Source organism: Nannospalax galili, unplaced genomic scaffold, assembly GCF_000622305.1.
Source record: "Nannospalax galili isolate Female #2095 unplaced genomic scaffold, S.galili_v1.0 scaffold54, whole genome shotgun sequence".
NCBI lineage: Eukaryota > Metazoa > Chordata > Mammalia > Rodentia > Spalacidae > Nannospalax > Nannospalax galili.
The window spans coordinates 7,706,453-7,723,594 of record NW_008341028.1 but is presented as its reverse complement, the minus strand read 5'-3'; the positions used below and the strand labels follow the sequence as shown (position 1 = coordinate 7,723,594).

The window sequence follows — 17,142 nt, the reverse complement described above, 5'->3', positions numbered from 1 at the left end:
AGACCATGGGCTGATTTTGGAATATTTAATATTGATGTAATTTAACATTTTCAATTTTTTTATACAGATATGAGAAAATAGAGCTGTGAACAAATTGAACAAATATTTTATACATGCACACCAAAGAAATAGGATGACTTATCTTGTGAGACAGAATGATTGTTGAAAAAAATTTAAAAATTGGTTGATAACTGTTAAAAAAAAGAGTGCACCAGAAGATTCTTAATTTTATAAATACTTTCAACAAAGTAGCAAGATACTAAATCAATATACAAGACTTAGCAGCTTTTCTATGTATCAACAACAGATTCACTGAAAACAAAGTTGGAAAACTAATTCTGTTGACAAAGCCTAAAAAAGTCAATGAAATTACTATTGTTAAAATGGCCACATTACGGAAAGTGATCTGCAGATTCATACAATCTCCATCAAAATTCCAATAACATTCTTCACAGAAGTAGAAAAGACAGTCCTGAAATTCATAAGGAAGCACAAAAGGCTTCAAAAAGCCCAAGCAATCCTGAACAAAACTAGCAATACTGAAGCATTACAATGCCTCACACCAAACTATACTACAGAGGCATAGAAACTAATGGGCCTGGCACCAGCACAAAAGTAGACAGAGGGGCTGGGAAGATGGCTCTGTGCATAAAACATTTGTCCAGTATGAATGGGGAGTCTGGATCCCCAGAAGTCATTAATGCTGGGCAGCCATGGTGGCACTTGGGAGATAAAGACAGGATTCATGGGGTAAACTGGCTGGCTAGACCAGGTAGAATTGGCCAGCTTCGGGTTCAGTGAGAGACTCTGCCTCAGTAAACAAAGTAAAGAGAGATTGAGGAAGGCACCCAAAATCAACTTCAGATTTACACAAGGTGCGTGCGTGCGTGTGCACACACACACACCCCACATGGAAAGAAAAAGAAGACAAAATAGGGCAGAAAACCTAGAAATAAGCCCAAGCAGTTACACCATTTAATTTTTGACAAATATACCAAAAAACATTTATTTCCACCTCTTTAACAAGTGATGCTGGGAAAACTGGATATCCACATGTAGAAGACTGAAATTAAATTCCTATCTCTCACCCTGAGCAAAAACCATTTCAATATCGATCAATTACTTTAGTACCTGAAACTTTGAAACTGCAGGAGGAAACTAGCAAGATCTAGGTGTAAGCAAGGATCTTCTGAATTGGACTCTTTATATTTTAGGAAAAAATAGAAAATTTGATAAATGTGATTAAAGAAACTTAAAAAATTTTGTCACAGCAAAGGAAACAATCAACAGAGTAATGAAACAGCTTATGGAATAGGAGAATATTTTTGCTGACTATTCATCCAATAGGAATTAATGTCCAAAGTGTATAAAGAACTCAAAAATTAAACAAATACAAATACTCTAGTAAACAAATGGAAGATTGAACTGAGGAGACAGTTCTCAAAAGAAGTACATATGTCCCGTAAGTACATGAAAAGAGTGCTCAACATCTCACAATGGATGCTGTGGTGGGAAAAGGGACAGTTATTCCCAGTCAGTGGGATTATAAATTAGTCCAGCCAATGTGGAAATTAGTATGGAGGCACCTCAAAAAAATTAAAAATAGAAATTCTATATGATTCATCCGTACCACTTCTGGGTATACACACAAGACTGAAAATCAGCTCGCTGCAGAAATGCCAGTATATACTGTGGCATATTCACGGGAGCCAAATTACAGACTCAACCTGGGTGCCTACCAGTAGACTAATAGATAAAATAGGGAATATACATACAATGGGGTTTTACTCAGCCATAAAGAAGAATGAAATTGCATAATTTGCAAGAAAATGAATGGAGCTAGAGATCATCATGTTAAATGAAACAAGCTGGTACCACCAAGACAAGTACTGTGTATTTCTTTTCCTGTGTGGAAGCCATGTGGGAAAGGGCATGACAGTAAGAGGGAGACAGCTCTGGATGTTGAAAAGGGAAGCGGGGAGGATGGGGGACATAAAAGAGCACTAGAAGGAGTGAATATGGCCAAAGTACATTGTATACATGTAGGAAATGTCATAATGAAAGCCAAAAAAGCGTGGACGGTTCTCCAGAGAACTGCTGAGTGGGAAAAACCAAATCCAAAATGCTACATACACCATAATTTCATTTACATGACATTTTTGAAATGACAGAATTATAGAAGTGGAGAAGAGATTATGGGGTCCCAGGGATTCAAGAGGGTGTGGGCTAGAGGGAAGTAGATATGGTTATAAGAGGACCACACGAGGGACCTTGTGATGACGGAAATGATTGCATCTTCACTGAGTCAATATCTTGGTTGAGAACTAGTGCTATAGATCAGTGGTGGAATGCTTTGCCTAACATTATACAAGGCCCTCAGTACAACCAATATATACAGTATATGTTATTTTAGTATTCAAGTTTGTTGCTATTGGGGAAACTATGTAAAGAGTGTTATTGTTTCTTACAAGTACACATGAATCTACTGATATCAACATGGAAGCCAATTATCTCAACATTAAAATTTAATTTTAGCCAGGTGTGGTGGTACATGCTTTTAAATCCCAGCCCTTGGGAGGCAGAGGCAGGTGCATCTCTGTGAGTTCCAGGTTAGCCAGGACTACATGGTGACACCCTGCTTCAAAAAAAAAAGTTTAATTTTTAGGGCTGGAGAGACATCTCACTGGTTAAGAGCACTGACTGCTCTTGCAGAGGACCTGGGTTCGATTCCCAGCACCCACATGGCAGCTAACAACTGTCTCTAACTCCAGTTCCAGGGGATCTGATGCCCTCTTCTGACCTTTGTGGGCATTGCATGACATGGGTGCACTTACACACATGCAAGCAATATACTCATAGACATAAAATAATAAAATATTTAAAAAATGTTTAATTTTTAAAGACACTAAAATAGAGGATAAAATGTCAAGCCACAGAGTAGAAAAATTATTTTCAACACATATAACTGATAAAAGCTTTGTATTCAGAATAGACACATAATACCTTTACATCACTAAAAATCAGAAAGAGAAAGCAATTTGAAATAAAGCCTCAAATCACTTCATAAAACAGCGTATTTAAATGACCAATAAACATTTTTTCAATATTATTGCTATATTGAATTTTCAAGTTTTTATAATTCCTATCTTTTTCCCTATACAGATTGCAAGCCTCTTGAAAATACCAACTTTCTAACACAGAGCCCGCAGGCTCTCCACCAATGGCCTAAATTCGGTAAAGTAAAACTCAGAATGCTTATAATGTTCATCTTGCCCTAGTACTGAGGCTAACAGATTTTGTGGGAGAGGCGACTGCTGCAGAACCCCAGCTAGGCCTACAGGCAAGTGTTTTACCTTCTGTTGAAATCTTCCGAGGTTCATCAAAACTATGCAGAGGAATTGCTTTGGGTTTAATGGGTGGGTTCTGAAAGGTAATCCTTGCTGTTGGGGGAATCAGTCCTCGTTCGATCATACTTAAGATCCCTAAAAAGGAAGGTTAACAGAATAACAGATTATGAATTTAAACAATTCTACAAAGTCTGAGCTCTGCAAATTTCACAAGGGTAACACCACCATTTATCATCATCTTTGTAAAGGTACATTCTAGTGCCTTAATCTTTTGCACGAAAAATAACTACAGAACACGTTCATTTAAGTTTAATATTCTAACCCAAGGAAAAATATCATCTCCAATTAGAGTAATATGTAATAAAATTGCACTAAGATGATTTAATTTTAGGTAGAAATATAATTTCAGGACAAACTAAAACTTTTTTATACTTTCAACATTTTCAATCATTGATAATATCATTAGTCTTTGAAATTCAGGGCACCTAGGCACATTCTTACTAAGGAGAGCCTTTGTACTGAAAGAAAAATAAATCTATGCTTGAGCTCATGCTCCTGTTGTTCAAAGATGTCACATTTTGTAAAACAAGGAATTATATTTAGATATTTCTCATATCACCAGAAGTTATGCAGGCCCAAACAGATTGAGTGTATTGGGGCAGCATGGTTAGGCTACAATTCCTAGAACAAATAGAACAAATGTCATTAGCAAAGCCACAGCCAGGCCTTTTCAAGGACCAGACACACACGACTACATGAGTAAACAAATAAATATGTGAATAAATAAAAGGCCTCTGTTGAGGAAAGAACTTTCCTTAAGGTGGATTTCTTAGAGTTTTATTTCTACACCTGTAAAATGGCCATGGGATTGTATATTTACAGGTTACACGCTCTATGATCTCATCTATCTGACATTTTTGACTACTTGCAATAAGTTTGGGCTAGGCCTTCAGTTTCTTGTTGCTCTCTTACACAACAGAAAGAAAAGTAAAGAATCCTGTTTCCACAAATTCCTAGTATACAAGCTGTCACCAAACTAGACTGAGATGAAGAAACTGGTGTGTCTCCTCAAGGGACTGATACTGTGTCCATTTGATTTGGGGTCTCAGTGATAAAGCTATGTTGCTATTAAAAATGTTAGTTTGGCGCCACCACAGTTCAGAAGAATGATCTCTAAAGGGTTGGAGAACTAAAGGCTTCATTCTAAAAGAATTATTCCAAAGAGAAATCTCTAGTTTACATTTGGCAGAATAATTGTTTGGGAATTTTTTTCTTTTTTCTTTCTTATTGAAGGTGGAAATTCCTGGTCCCTATCCTAGACCTATCCAAATGCTTCAGGTCTAGGCCTGGGGACTTGCATGTTTGAAGCTTCCTTGAGAGACTCACATGTGCTGAGGTTTGAGAACTACCAGACACATTACAAAGGCGTTCTAATTGATTTTTTGTTTTGTGCTCTGAAAAACTTGAGAACTACTGACCCAGAATACAGCTGTTTAAACTCCATTTGAAATAGGTCACATTTTAATTCTGTTTGTTTGTTTGTTTGTTTGAGACAGGGTCTCCCTGTAGCCCCAGCTGGTCTAGAACTTGCTATGTAGATCAAGCTGGCCTTGAACTCACAGAGATCCACCTGCCTCTGCCTCCTCAGTGCTAGGATTAAAGGCGTGTGTCACCAGCCCAGCCTTCACAAATACTTTTATCTACACATACCAAATCCCATACAGAAGAACCATGCTTGTTTTGCAATGAAACAATTAGAACTCCTTGTGATTCAATGCGTCTTTAAGAGTCAGCTTTATTCTCTGAGAATTCTGAAGACTATAAGCATAGATTTAAGTCTTTCTTTAATAGCAGTTGAAGCAATTTACTTAATTTTTGATAAATGAGCACATTCACCTCTGGAAGGAGCGAGTTCACAGAGATGCTGGGAAAGCTGAGGGTGATCTGACCTTATAGGGCTCTACACCTTGGTTTCTGATTGTCAAATCTATAAAGATTAAAGTTAGTATATAGAAATATGATGTCAATTCAAATAATTCTTGTCTATATACATCTACTATATCAAGGGCAGTGCTTCCTTTGAAAATCCAGCTGTGTATTCATTTGCAAATTCATTTCCATATTGTTGATTTGTAAATTTGTTCTTGTTTGGGTCTCATCTGAGTGGTTAGAGCACCTTCCTGGTTCCCTCATTTCTTTAAAGAGATTAACAGTCTTTCATACAAGTTCATTTTCTATGTGTAGAAGAGTAACGACTTTACATTTTTTCTTTTTTAAACCATCCTTTAACAGTTCTGGGGACCTATCAAAGTCACCTGAGGTCATCAGGGGCGGTGCACCTCACAGGGCACTCAATCCCAGGCACAGTTTTCCTTGGCTCTCCAAAGGTGAATTCAAAGTGACCAGAGAACTTCGCTGGATCTTGTTTTTCACATTTTAATTCTACTTTCTATTAATTTACTTTTCTTTGTGGTTCATTTACAGATGAAAAATTAACTTTTTGTTGGTAGCTGTAGTGATTGGAATCTGGTAATCTTGGTAAGAGAGTTAATGTCTCATAGAATTCTGTTTTCTGCTGGATGAAAGACAACCCAGAACAGCATGTTAGTCTTCCTATTTCCCCATTTTGAGTAGGTATCCATTAGGAATTTCATGCCCACAGGGAAAGAGAGCAATTCTGATATCTGTACTGGCAGGCTTTTGTGTTTCCAGGCTTACTTTTCATTTGTGGGTAATATTTAGAATTAGGAATGGATAAAACTGTAGAATTAAAAGGTGTACACACTCTCTGTATCTATATGTCTATGTGTCTGTAATGAAAACAGCCCATTGTCTCTCATTGTGAGTGTGGAATGCTTTCCTGTCTCTAGATGTCATTAATGAATTAGACAAAGCCTCTTAAAGGAGCTCTGTTCAGTTTAGCCTGTAGAGATAAGTGCTTATATAAATTGGATATTCCTAAAATTCCCAGAAATTAAGACAGCTAAACCTCTGATGCTTTATTTGACCCTCTTCTTTCAAATCTAGAAATTCTTATTGGGTCTCCTTACTTTTCATGGCAATATAGAGATCTGCATAGTTTCAATAAGAATCTGTTCTCTTTTTACTAAGATAAAATTGGAAAAATCACTTATACAGCCAAAGCCTTGCTTAGAATTTCACATTTGAGAACTATGCTTATCTAAATCAGGTATGTCAGGCCATTTTTAAAGGACTAAGGCTGACTTCTGGAGCAAATGCTAACAAAGTCCTCCAAAAAACCACTAGCCAACAGAAAGAATTTTCATTCTTATAGATCATGAAGAAAGTCATTCCCTGTGGGCTCAGGAAACTTAGGGCATTTGAAAAACCTCCAAACAGAGGAAAGCACCCAAATTTATTAGCCCTGCAAGTGAAATCTGAAGAACATAGCTCGTTGGTCTTCATTTCCTGGCCCTGGGACAGCAAGTAAGAGATGCTTTATGAAAACTTCCAGCAAAAGAATATTAATGGTGAATCAATATACTTACTATTGCACTACAGGTAATCAGATCTAAAGAGACCAGACTTAGTTTGTGAATAATTTTGTTTTGAGATTATTTTGGGTAAAAGAAAACAAAATGTAAAAATATTTCTTTCAAGTTTTGGAAAAAAATTCATTACTAGACACCTTCTCAATGGAACATTGGAACCGCTAGGGATATCTGAGTCTAGGTTTTCACAAGGCAGTTTTACAACTCTATACCTATTAAGGTAACTAAGTTATTATTAATTTTTAAATAATTTTAAATTTTTTATTTTTATGTGTACGAGTATATTGCTTGCATGTGTGTAAGTGTACCCATGTCATGCAGTGCCCTTGGAGGTCAGAAGAAGACACTGTATTCCCTGGAACTGGAGCTATGGACCATTGCCAGCCAGCATGTGGGTGCTGGGAACCAAACCCAGGTCCTCTGTAAGAGGAGTCAGTGCTCTTAACTGCTGAGCCATCTCTCCAGCCCCAGTTTTAAAAACTTCTAAAGCCACGCATGGTGGTGTAGACATTTAATTCCAGCATTTGGGAGGCAGAGGCAGGCAGATCTCTGTGAGACTGAGGTCAGCCTGGTCTACACAGTGAATTCCAGGCCATTTGGGGCTACAGGGAGACCTAGTCACAAAACAAACAAACAAAAAAACCAAAAAATCTTTAGTGTTGTTTATTTTGTATATGTGTATGTGCTTAGAGCACCCATGTGGAAGTCAGAGGCCAACGTGTGGGAGTTCTCTCCTTCTATCATGTGGAACTCTGGACTGGTGGCAAGTGCTTCTACCCACCGAACCATCTGGCCAACCCTAATTTAAATAATTCCTATGTGTATACAAGAAAATAAAATCTTTCTGGTGATAGGAAACCCCTCCTCCTCCTGAGAAAGGCAGTTTACACCCATTTGCAGGTGTTATCTCAGCGTTCCTCATCCCCCACTGTGCATGTGTGTGTGCATCCTCCAGTATGCCTGTGCTTTGGGTTCTACTTTGAATTAACTGTAACATTTTACTAATTTCCTCTCAGTTCAATACATTAAATTTTAATATGTGTTTTAATGATTTTGTTTTTAAAAAATTTTTTAATTATCCTTTTTAAAAATTATCCTTTAACACCACTGTTTTATTAAATTGTTCTTACATTCTCACTTTCCTGTTGGATAGATTAGTAATTGGAAGTTCATTACGGCATTAGCCAACCAATATTTCTGTATTATTATTACTTTGTTTCTCTTTATAGACTTTTTGTAAAAGTCATGTCTCTACATTTACTCATTGATGATTATAAGACCAGTTTCTCAATGGTTCAGTTTAATGATTTATTTGTGTGTGTGTGTGTGTGTGTGTGTGTGTGTGTGTGTGTATGACATGTATATGAAAGAGCCCACAAAGGTCAGAAGAGGATGTCAGATCTCCTGGAGCTGGAGTTCAGATGGTTAGGGTACAATGTGTGTGTTCAAACTCAGGTCTTCGGCAACAGCTGCAAGTGCTCTTAGCCACTGAGCCATCTCTCAAGTCCTCAATCAATATTTCCTAAGTGCCTGCTCAGCTATTCTGAGGCTTGGATTCAGTGGTAAACCAGAGAGATGGTGAAGCTTCCAGTACTGGGATAGGCATTAAATAGATTCTTAGATAGACGCCATCACATCTGAAGGAAAAGGAGAGGTACTCCAGGAAGTGACTTTACAGGCAGAGGTAAAGGCTCTAGTGAAGGCTTGACTGGAAACCAGGAATGGCCTGATAAGGGGCAGAGCAAGGGCCCTGGGATGAGCATGAAGCAGTGGAGTGAGGTGGGAATGGAGATGCAAGTGAGGGGTCAGATGGCCCTTATGGAGCTTAGACTTCGTTATAAGTTCAGACAAGGATCTTTTGCCTGAGGTCACATGGAACCTGAATTAAAATTTGGTGTGTTTACTGTGAAACTTGTTTTCTTAACCATTGGGTCTGTGTGGTGTTTTCTCTCCTGGATTTTGTCAAGTAATTCAAGAAAAAGTAGGGATTTTTTTCTTGTGGATGTTGTTAATCTTTCATCTCATGCTGGGCTTGTACAGACTCGGAGTGAGTCTTAAATGACATTTAAAGCCATCAAAAAGCACCTCACAAATCCACACACTATGTCCACATTTCTGTGGCCTGTACTTTCCTGACACTTTGTATTACCTTGCACAGTATTCAGACATATGGCAAGTACTCCATAGATATATGTTGACTAATTGATTGATTAATTACATATATTATGATGGTCCATGTGTTCTCTGGTAGATTTGGGGGTAAAAATAGTACTATTTCTTCTTCTGGATAAAGTTGCCTTGATTCTAGATTTACTTTGTCTTGTAATTTTTAGTTGCTAAATCAAAGATTGATCCATTTCTTAATCCTAATTTCATCCAGGAAAAAGATAACACTGAAGCAAGAAATAGAAATTTTACTGTTGTTATTTAGCGTTCTCGGGGAGTAAATTTAATATAAAGTACTAGGAAGTGTATGCCACAAAGATTTCTCATAACTAGAGAAGAAATAATTACTGTTATGGAAACACTAACAAATTCAGATTTATACCATTCCAGGTTTATTCACTGCCAGCAGACAGAGGACACAAGAGCTACAGATCAGAGGACTTTGAATCTCCAGGTATCAACAAGCCCGTGCAACCAACTCTGGGTCCTGATACTCCAAACAGATAGAGAGTGGGACTGGAATACTAAAGGCTATCTCATTCTGTTCCACTGGCGATAGGAAAGAGGATCCACGTAGACCTTCTACAACACTTCAACCAGTCAAATTATATGGGGAAGAGTAAAGAGGATTACACTAGACATTCAATCCTAGCCATGTATTCACTTGCTCCTTTAATTTTTTTATTCATCCAATTAACATTTCATATCTATAAAATGCTGGATGTAACTCTAGGTACTGTGGAGGCCAAGGTAAAGATGATAGGATCTTTTTACTTAAAAGCTAGAATCGTGATTTTGCAAGACTAGAAATTTACAAGAGCACATAGTTTAAATGCTATTTATATCACTTCTGACTTCATATTTTTGCAAAGTAGTATTCTGAAATAAATGTTTAAAAAGCAACTTGCATAGCATCAGAAGCTGCGTGGAAGATGGTATCTTCTGATAACATCACATAAACATGATAATAATTTTAATACACAACAGCACCAATACCTAAGTCAGCATTAAATTCATAAAATGACAGATTTTAGAAGTGGAAGGAACTCTGGTGATCACCTAGTCCAACCTTCTGATTTGTAAAGGAGGAAACTCAGTCCAGGGTGAGGATCCGATTTGTCTGAGGTCACCTCGGAACCTTAGTGGCTGAGCTGGTGTTAAAAGCAGGCCCCTGATTCTGCCTCAAGGCTTCCTAAACACATACTGTGGCTACAGAACCACTAACCTTTACTGGCATCCTTGTGCAATACTGGTACGGTGATAAAATGGGGATCGGTGCAATGAGAAGATGGCACAACTGTGAGGGCAGAGATCGTGGTCCCTTTCATTAACCTTTGAACCCTCTCCTAGGTGATAAAAAATTTGTTTTCAGTTGACATTTTTTGCCTTCACAATGAACACAGTTTTCTTCTCATAAACAATAAATAAGATTATGAATCGTTTCATTAAGTTTTAATAAAGTAGCAATACCAGCTCCAATTTTATTGCTCCTGAGTACCCCATGCTACTGTCTACTGTCAGGATTTTGTGTAATTTAAAATAGTTAATTAAATCCAATTAACATGTGGTGATTTCCACCATGCAAAATCAGTGTAGTAGTTAATAAAGGAACTATTAAGATTTTGTTCAATTTTAATGACTACAATATAAAAGCACTAAATCTTGACATAGGAGGTTTTGAATACAGCAAAGTTGTGTACAGGCAGATTTCCCAGGAAATAAATAAGAGAGTCTTGAGATTAAAAAAATAATAAACTGGAAGAATTTAAAGATAGACATTTCGGTCACAATTCACAAGTTAAATATGAACACAGAGTGGACTGTTTTGAGAGCTAAGGAATGGATGAAAATGCAATATCTCAGTCAGTCACAGGAGAGAAGCACTTTCCTTAAAACCATAAAATGCTTTTATTATAGTTATGAAATATGAATAGTTTCTATTTAATGGTCTTTAGATTTTTAAGGATCATATGCATTGCATGTAAATCACTTAATTCAGTCTCACTCAAGCACACTCTTTTTACCTTTATCATAGGAAGCTGTGAATTACCTGGGCCTCTCAGCAGGGACAATTCTACTGTCTGGTATTTATAGACTGACTTAAATTTTCAAGTCATTTTCCAAACATTAATTAATTTGCATAACTTCCAAGGGAACTAGGTAATGGTTTGCTACTTAACTAATGAAGAGCTGAAAGCAGAAAAGTTAGCAGATTTGCTTCAGGTCACACGGTATACTAAGATACGGTTTGCTCAGTTTAAAGTGAACCTGATTTTATAGTAATGGGAGCTGCCGTTGGCCTCAGCTGCACTATACTTTATCCTCCATTAGGCATGGGGACCTTAAGGAGAGAAAAAGGGAAAGTTTCTTTCAAGTCTGGAGGTAGAAAATCTTACAGATTATTTATTGGCTGAGCAAAGTGTCAGGGTTCCCACTGCCAGGATGTGGCACTGTGGGACAATAATCAGTCAGCACCACCCCCACAGTAAAGAAGTAAGGAAGTAAAGAAGTAAACAAGCACAAGTTCTGTTTTCTGTGGGTCAAACCCAGAGTCTTGTACTTGAAGGCAATCACTGTACCACTGAGCTACACCTCAAGTCTGCTATAAAGAGTATTTAAGAAAAACATTTTGCATGTATCTGGGTATGTATGCACATGTGTTATCTGTGTATGTATGCATGTGGAGGCCTGAAGTTGACATCGGGTATCTCTCTCAATTGCTCTCCACTTTATTTATTGAGTATGGTCTCTTCCTGAACCTGGAGCTCGCTGATCTGACTAACCAGCCAGCTTGCCCAAGGGATCCTGTTTCTGCCTCCCTGAAATTACAGGCAGCCTCCACAACAGCTCAGCTTCTAGGGATCTAAACTCCAGGCCTCATACTTGTAAGGGCAAGCACTTTCTCCACTGGGTCATCTCCCCAGCCCTAAAATAGTGTTTTAACAGGAAAGAGTAGACAGTGAGTGCTGTTCCCTCCAGGTGAGTTGGGGAATGGGCAGGTGCCACCAGGCTTGCCTCAGTGACAGCGGGCACTCATGCAGAGGTGTTTTACAGAACTACAGTCTCACTGGTATACCCTGTCCTCGGTTATCCTCTCCTCCCCTTCAGACTGGAGCTGCTTCTAGGGCCTCCTACTAGTCAGGGGGGCTGAGACAATAACCCAGTGCATTATAACCCAGAGCTGCTATACACGTGCCTGAGGAGATCTAGTACCAAGAGGGACAGGGTCTCCATTTGTCTGTTTGATATCAAGGTCAGTGAGGTGAAGGCAAATTGAAGGAAGAGAGAAAGATTCCACTTAAACAAAATTGTCAAGCACTATATAGAAGTGAAATATAGGTTTGGCAGTTTGGGGGCACAGGGCATAATTTATCTGGATTTTCCAAAAGCCTTTGATAAAGAACGCCTGACAACTGGCTTTTGAAAGCTAAAGCAGCAAGATCCAGTATAAAACACACTGTTAAGAATGACACAAGGGGATATGGAAGGCAGGAAACAGGTCCTGTCAGGCAGTAAGCACATTCATAACGCTGCCATCTTTCATTCTCTACATTACACCATTCTACACAATTTATTGTGCTGAAAGGTGGTGGGTGAGTGGGTGGGGTACAGGAGAGGGCTATAGACTAGAAAAGAAATCCTTCAGATAGTGTCTCTAGATAAGAAACATCTGCCCTCTCTGCTGTCCCTTCCCACAAGGGATAACCACTTTTGCACAAGTCTGGCTAGAAGGAGAAAAACATAACAACCTTCAGCATTTACTGAGCACTTACTATGTAACACTAACTTTAATACAATGACCATTAAATTTCATGAGCAATGTGAAAGCTAAGAGTTTCAGGAGTATAGAAGTGGGAGCAATTAACTCTGCCTGCTGGTATTGCAGGGGCTCTGCAGCAACTCTCAATCCTGACTGTAGACTGGAATCACTCAGGGAGGCTTTTAAAAATACTACTGCCTGGGCCCCCCTCCTGGGCAATTAAATCAGAATAGTTTGGTTTGGGCCTGGACCTCAGAATTTTTGTAAAGCTCCCCAGGTGACTATGATGTGCAGCCAAGGTTGAGATGTACTACAGAATGATATTTAAATTGCATCTTAAAGGAAGCATTGAAGCACATGAGGTGGAGACGATGCAATTATAGGTAGAAAGAATGGTGGTGGCAAAGTGAAGCGGGATACTGACACGTGGAAGTTTCACCAGCAGGAGGAGGTCTGTGTGGCTGGACAAGTGCGGGTTTACCAGGAGGGGGTGGAGAAGAGACTGGAACGGCGGGCTAAGGGTACTGCCAATCAAAGAAGCCAGCTTTAAGATTGTATGCCATTCTTGACTCAATAAAAATATTCTTTAAAAAAGGGATTTGCTAATCACCTAACAGGTTTTAATAGCTCCTGATTCTGAATTTTCTTTTACACTATCCACTACACTGTATTTTACATGAGTACCATGCTTTGTAGTTTGTATAATATATAAACCTTCACACATTGATGTAATATGGAACAGTATTATTCATAAATAAAACGATGTTTTTTATATCTGCTCCTTCGTTACCATTTCCAAAACTGTAATTCAGAACTTTATTATTTTATGTCTAAATTCTCTATAGTGGTTTAAATATACGGCACTGGGATCAGAGTTCAGTGGTAGTGAGCTTCACTAGCAGGTGTGAAGCCCTGGAGTCATTCTTGAGTACTGGTAAAAAAAAGGAAAGCTTAAAGACAAAAATAGTCATCACACTCCCATGAGTTAGAGTGAACCACTATTAGTACCTTGGTGTGTTTTCTTCTAGTGTTTCAAATAGAAAAGCCGGTCTATTGCATTACTCTGGCACAGATGCTACATGCTCATTGTAAAGATTCTAAGAAATGCAGAAACACAAAGATTAAGGTTGAAGAAACCATACCAGCTTTCATTAGGAGATCCAACATCCTTGATATTAGTAGAATGACTGATACATTAATGTATAGCAACAGTATTTATGTTATTGTATTAAATTTGACATGAATTTAATAGAGGGAAAAGGTCTGAATTAAACTCAACAAATTGTGTGGTGATGATGATGATGATGATGATGATAATGATGATGATGATAATGATGATGATTTGAGACAGGGTCTCATGCAGCTCAGACTATCTTTGAACTCGATATGTAGTTAAGGATGACCTTGAACTTCTGATCCTCTTGCTGGGACTACAGTTATATACCACCATGCCCAGTTTATGTGGTCCTGGGGATTGAACCCAGTGGTTTGTGCATGCCAGGCGATCACTCTTATATTGGAATGCTAATCTCAACCTCAACAAATTATGAAACCTTAATAAGTACTTTTCTATCACAAGACGCCTGTGAACTAAAAAGTTCCCTCTATATATGCTGTCAAACTTTTTCTTAAAGGAATGGAACAGTAGACATTTCAGGTATGTGGGCTCTATGCTGCCTGACAGCCATGGCTGGAAAGTAGCACTGCAGTGTGTAAACAGCTGGGTAAAGCTGAGCATGAGGTCTGAATGTCTGAGACTCCCCAAACTATACACTGAAATGGACTCTCCAGTGATGCTGTAAGGAGGTGATTAGGTCATGGGGCGGAGTCCTCAGGACTGGGCTTAGGGCTTTCAGGGAAATAGTCCCAGAGAGCTGCCTTCTCCTTTGCATCATGTGAGGTGATGAGAAAGTGCCACCTCTGAATCAGAAAGCAGGCCTTCACCAGACACCAAATCTAAGAACCTTGTCTCTGAATTTCCCAGTCACTAAGACCACTAGAAATACACTTCTGTTGTTAGGAGTCACCAACTCTAGTGTTAAAGTGACTGAATGGACTCCAGTGAAACTTTATTTACAAAAACAAGTGGCCAGCTCTCAGGCAGCAGTTTGTAGACCCACGATGTTAGGGATAGCATACCCTAACTTCAGGAGATGAGGGTATCAGAGTCTCTTGGTACTTCCATTTCCTCTCTCTTCACTCCCAGATTTGGATTATTGTTACTCTGTCTGGACTTACAATGTTCACATTCTATTTTGATACCATACCTGCTATAGTCGTTCTATGTGTAAGCAGATCCAGTGCTCATCAGCAGTCCTTTAGTCATGGCCTCTCCATGCTACAACTCTTGTTTGATTGACAGGCTACCTTTGGCTAGCAATAGTTCTTCCCAGCACGTGTTCATGGGTGCTTTTCTTGCCTTCACCTATGAATTACATCTGGGCTCATTATTGCTGTTCCCCACACTTTACAGAAACTGCACCATTATCCTCAGTGACAAAGACTGTGAAATCTAATGCCAGCTTGAATTTTTTTATAGGTGATTTCTTGCTTCCTCAATGTCTGGAATATTCTTTGTCTTTGAAGTTGAGGCATTTAACTGAAATAACTTATGCTAAACTTTTAAAATCAGGGCTGGAGAGATGGCTCAGCAGTTAAGAGCACTGGCTGCTCTTGCAGAAGACCAGGATTTGAATCCCAGCATCCACACGGCAGCTAACAACCATCCATAACTCCAGTTCCAGGGAATCTGAGCCACCTTCTGTCCTCCGCAGACAATGCATGACACAGGTGCACTTACACACATGCAGGCAATACACACACACACATAAAAGTAAATAAATAAAATTTTTAATATTCAAAATCAAAATTTTCTGGGGTTCAGTGTTCCTTTTTGTCTGTATTCAGTTCTTTCTGTACTCCAGGAACTTTTCCTGATACCAGCAAATGCATCTTCTTTTTCATTTGCTGCTTCTCTGTTTGGGGGACACCAAACACCTTTCTTTGTTGGCCCATCTTTGTCTTTCATATTATGGTACCTATTTGTTCTCTGGGGCCTGCTTCCTTTTCAAATAGGACATTCCAATTTTAGCTGAGCAGAAATGGCTGTTCAGTTATAGATTACATTCCCCAGTACCCTTTGTGGCTAAATGGGACATGTGACCAAATTCACATCAATCAGATGTGAGGGGTCCCTCTGGATCATATCTTCAGAATGCTTTCCCTGGATCCTCTTAGCCCTTTCTGTGGGTTGAAATGTGGATGTGGAGAGGGGCTGGCTTCCACTGGAAAGAAACTACCCTGTAACCACTGAAATGAGGAGACATGAGGAACCACGTCTTAGGTGACCACATGGAGCTGAATTGCACTGCCAGACCTGGTGAACTGTTTCATGAGCGAGAAAGAAACTTAAGCCATTGTACTATTTTTCACTTTATTACAGCAGTGTAGTGTAGTTTGTACCAAAGAAATATGGGTATCTATTAGCTTCTAATTAATTTCCTTTGTCTTTATCCTCTGCATATGCTGTGCTTACAGTCTTTCCTCCACGTCAATGTTTCAATATTCAGCAGTGTCTGTTCTGCTCCTTCAATTTATAGTTTATTAGCTAGCTTCATAAAGTATTTCGGTGTTCAGTTTGTTTCAGTATGTCTGCAGTCTCACTTTATTTTATTCTGCTATTCTATCATCTTGTATTTGAGCTCTCATTTCTAATTTATGCTCTTAACAAGCTGTGCTATTATGTGAAGAAGTTGTAAAAAAAAAAAAAACCCTGTTCTCTGAGTTACGACTTTTTAGACTCTGTCTTTTAGTTCTCCCTCCTGCCCCCTCTTCTCCTTTTCTTCTGTTAGCTATGGATCAGATATTAACATGGAGAAAATACAGTGATTGTAGCCAGTGCAGGGCCTGCACCCCCTCACCCCATATATAGCTGCCAGCTTATCCAGGTATTCTGCTTGCTCTGATGAGGTGTCTTCTCCCCCCAGGTTTTGGTGCCCAAATGTGTCATGAGAAAATATCATCCTCTGTCATGTTTCACATACTGCTATTTGTTACATTTACTCAAATGCTGTGCTTCTGTAGAAACTTTAGCAAACATATATCCCAAATTTGCTCAGTCTATAACAGCTTAGGGGAAAAATGAAATTTTGTTTCATATTTTAAATTTGGGTGATCTGAATTATTTTGAATTTTGTGTATAAAACAAGAACTTTTTATCATTTGACATCATGATATTCTGAATTTATATAATTCAGTTTCACATAAAATTCAGCAGCATAAGCTCTCAGAAGGTCAGCATAAAGATTAGTGGGTTCACATATGGACATACATGTCATACAGTTTTTTGCACCAGAAA

At 38.7% G+C, this 17,142-nt stretch overlaps 1 protein-coding gene across 4 annotated transcripts in view; it reads right to left on the bottom strand.

The window, feature by feature from the left end:
• The window catches only part of Iqch (IQ motif containing H), a 222,292-nt gene that overhangs the window by 134,078 nt on the left and 71,072 nt on the right, over positions 1 to 17,142 (bottom strand). For 3 of the 4 annotated variants that reach the window (XM_017798967.2, XM_029565014.1, XM_017798968.2), the window contains exons 6-7: positions 10,251 to 10,371; positions 3,354 to 3,482 (exon numbers count right to left, since the gene is read on the bottom strand). In XM_017798967.2, coding sequence (XP_017654456.1) covers positions 3,354 to 3,482; positions 10,251 to 10,371 — 250 coding nt within the window. Of the gene's footprint in view, positions 1 to 3,353; positions 3,483 to 10,250; positions 10,372 to 17,142 lie in introns of those variants that run through there. The other variant, XM_017798966.2, reaches the window with a different exon arrangement.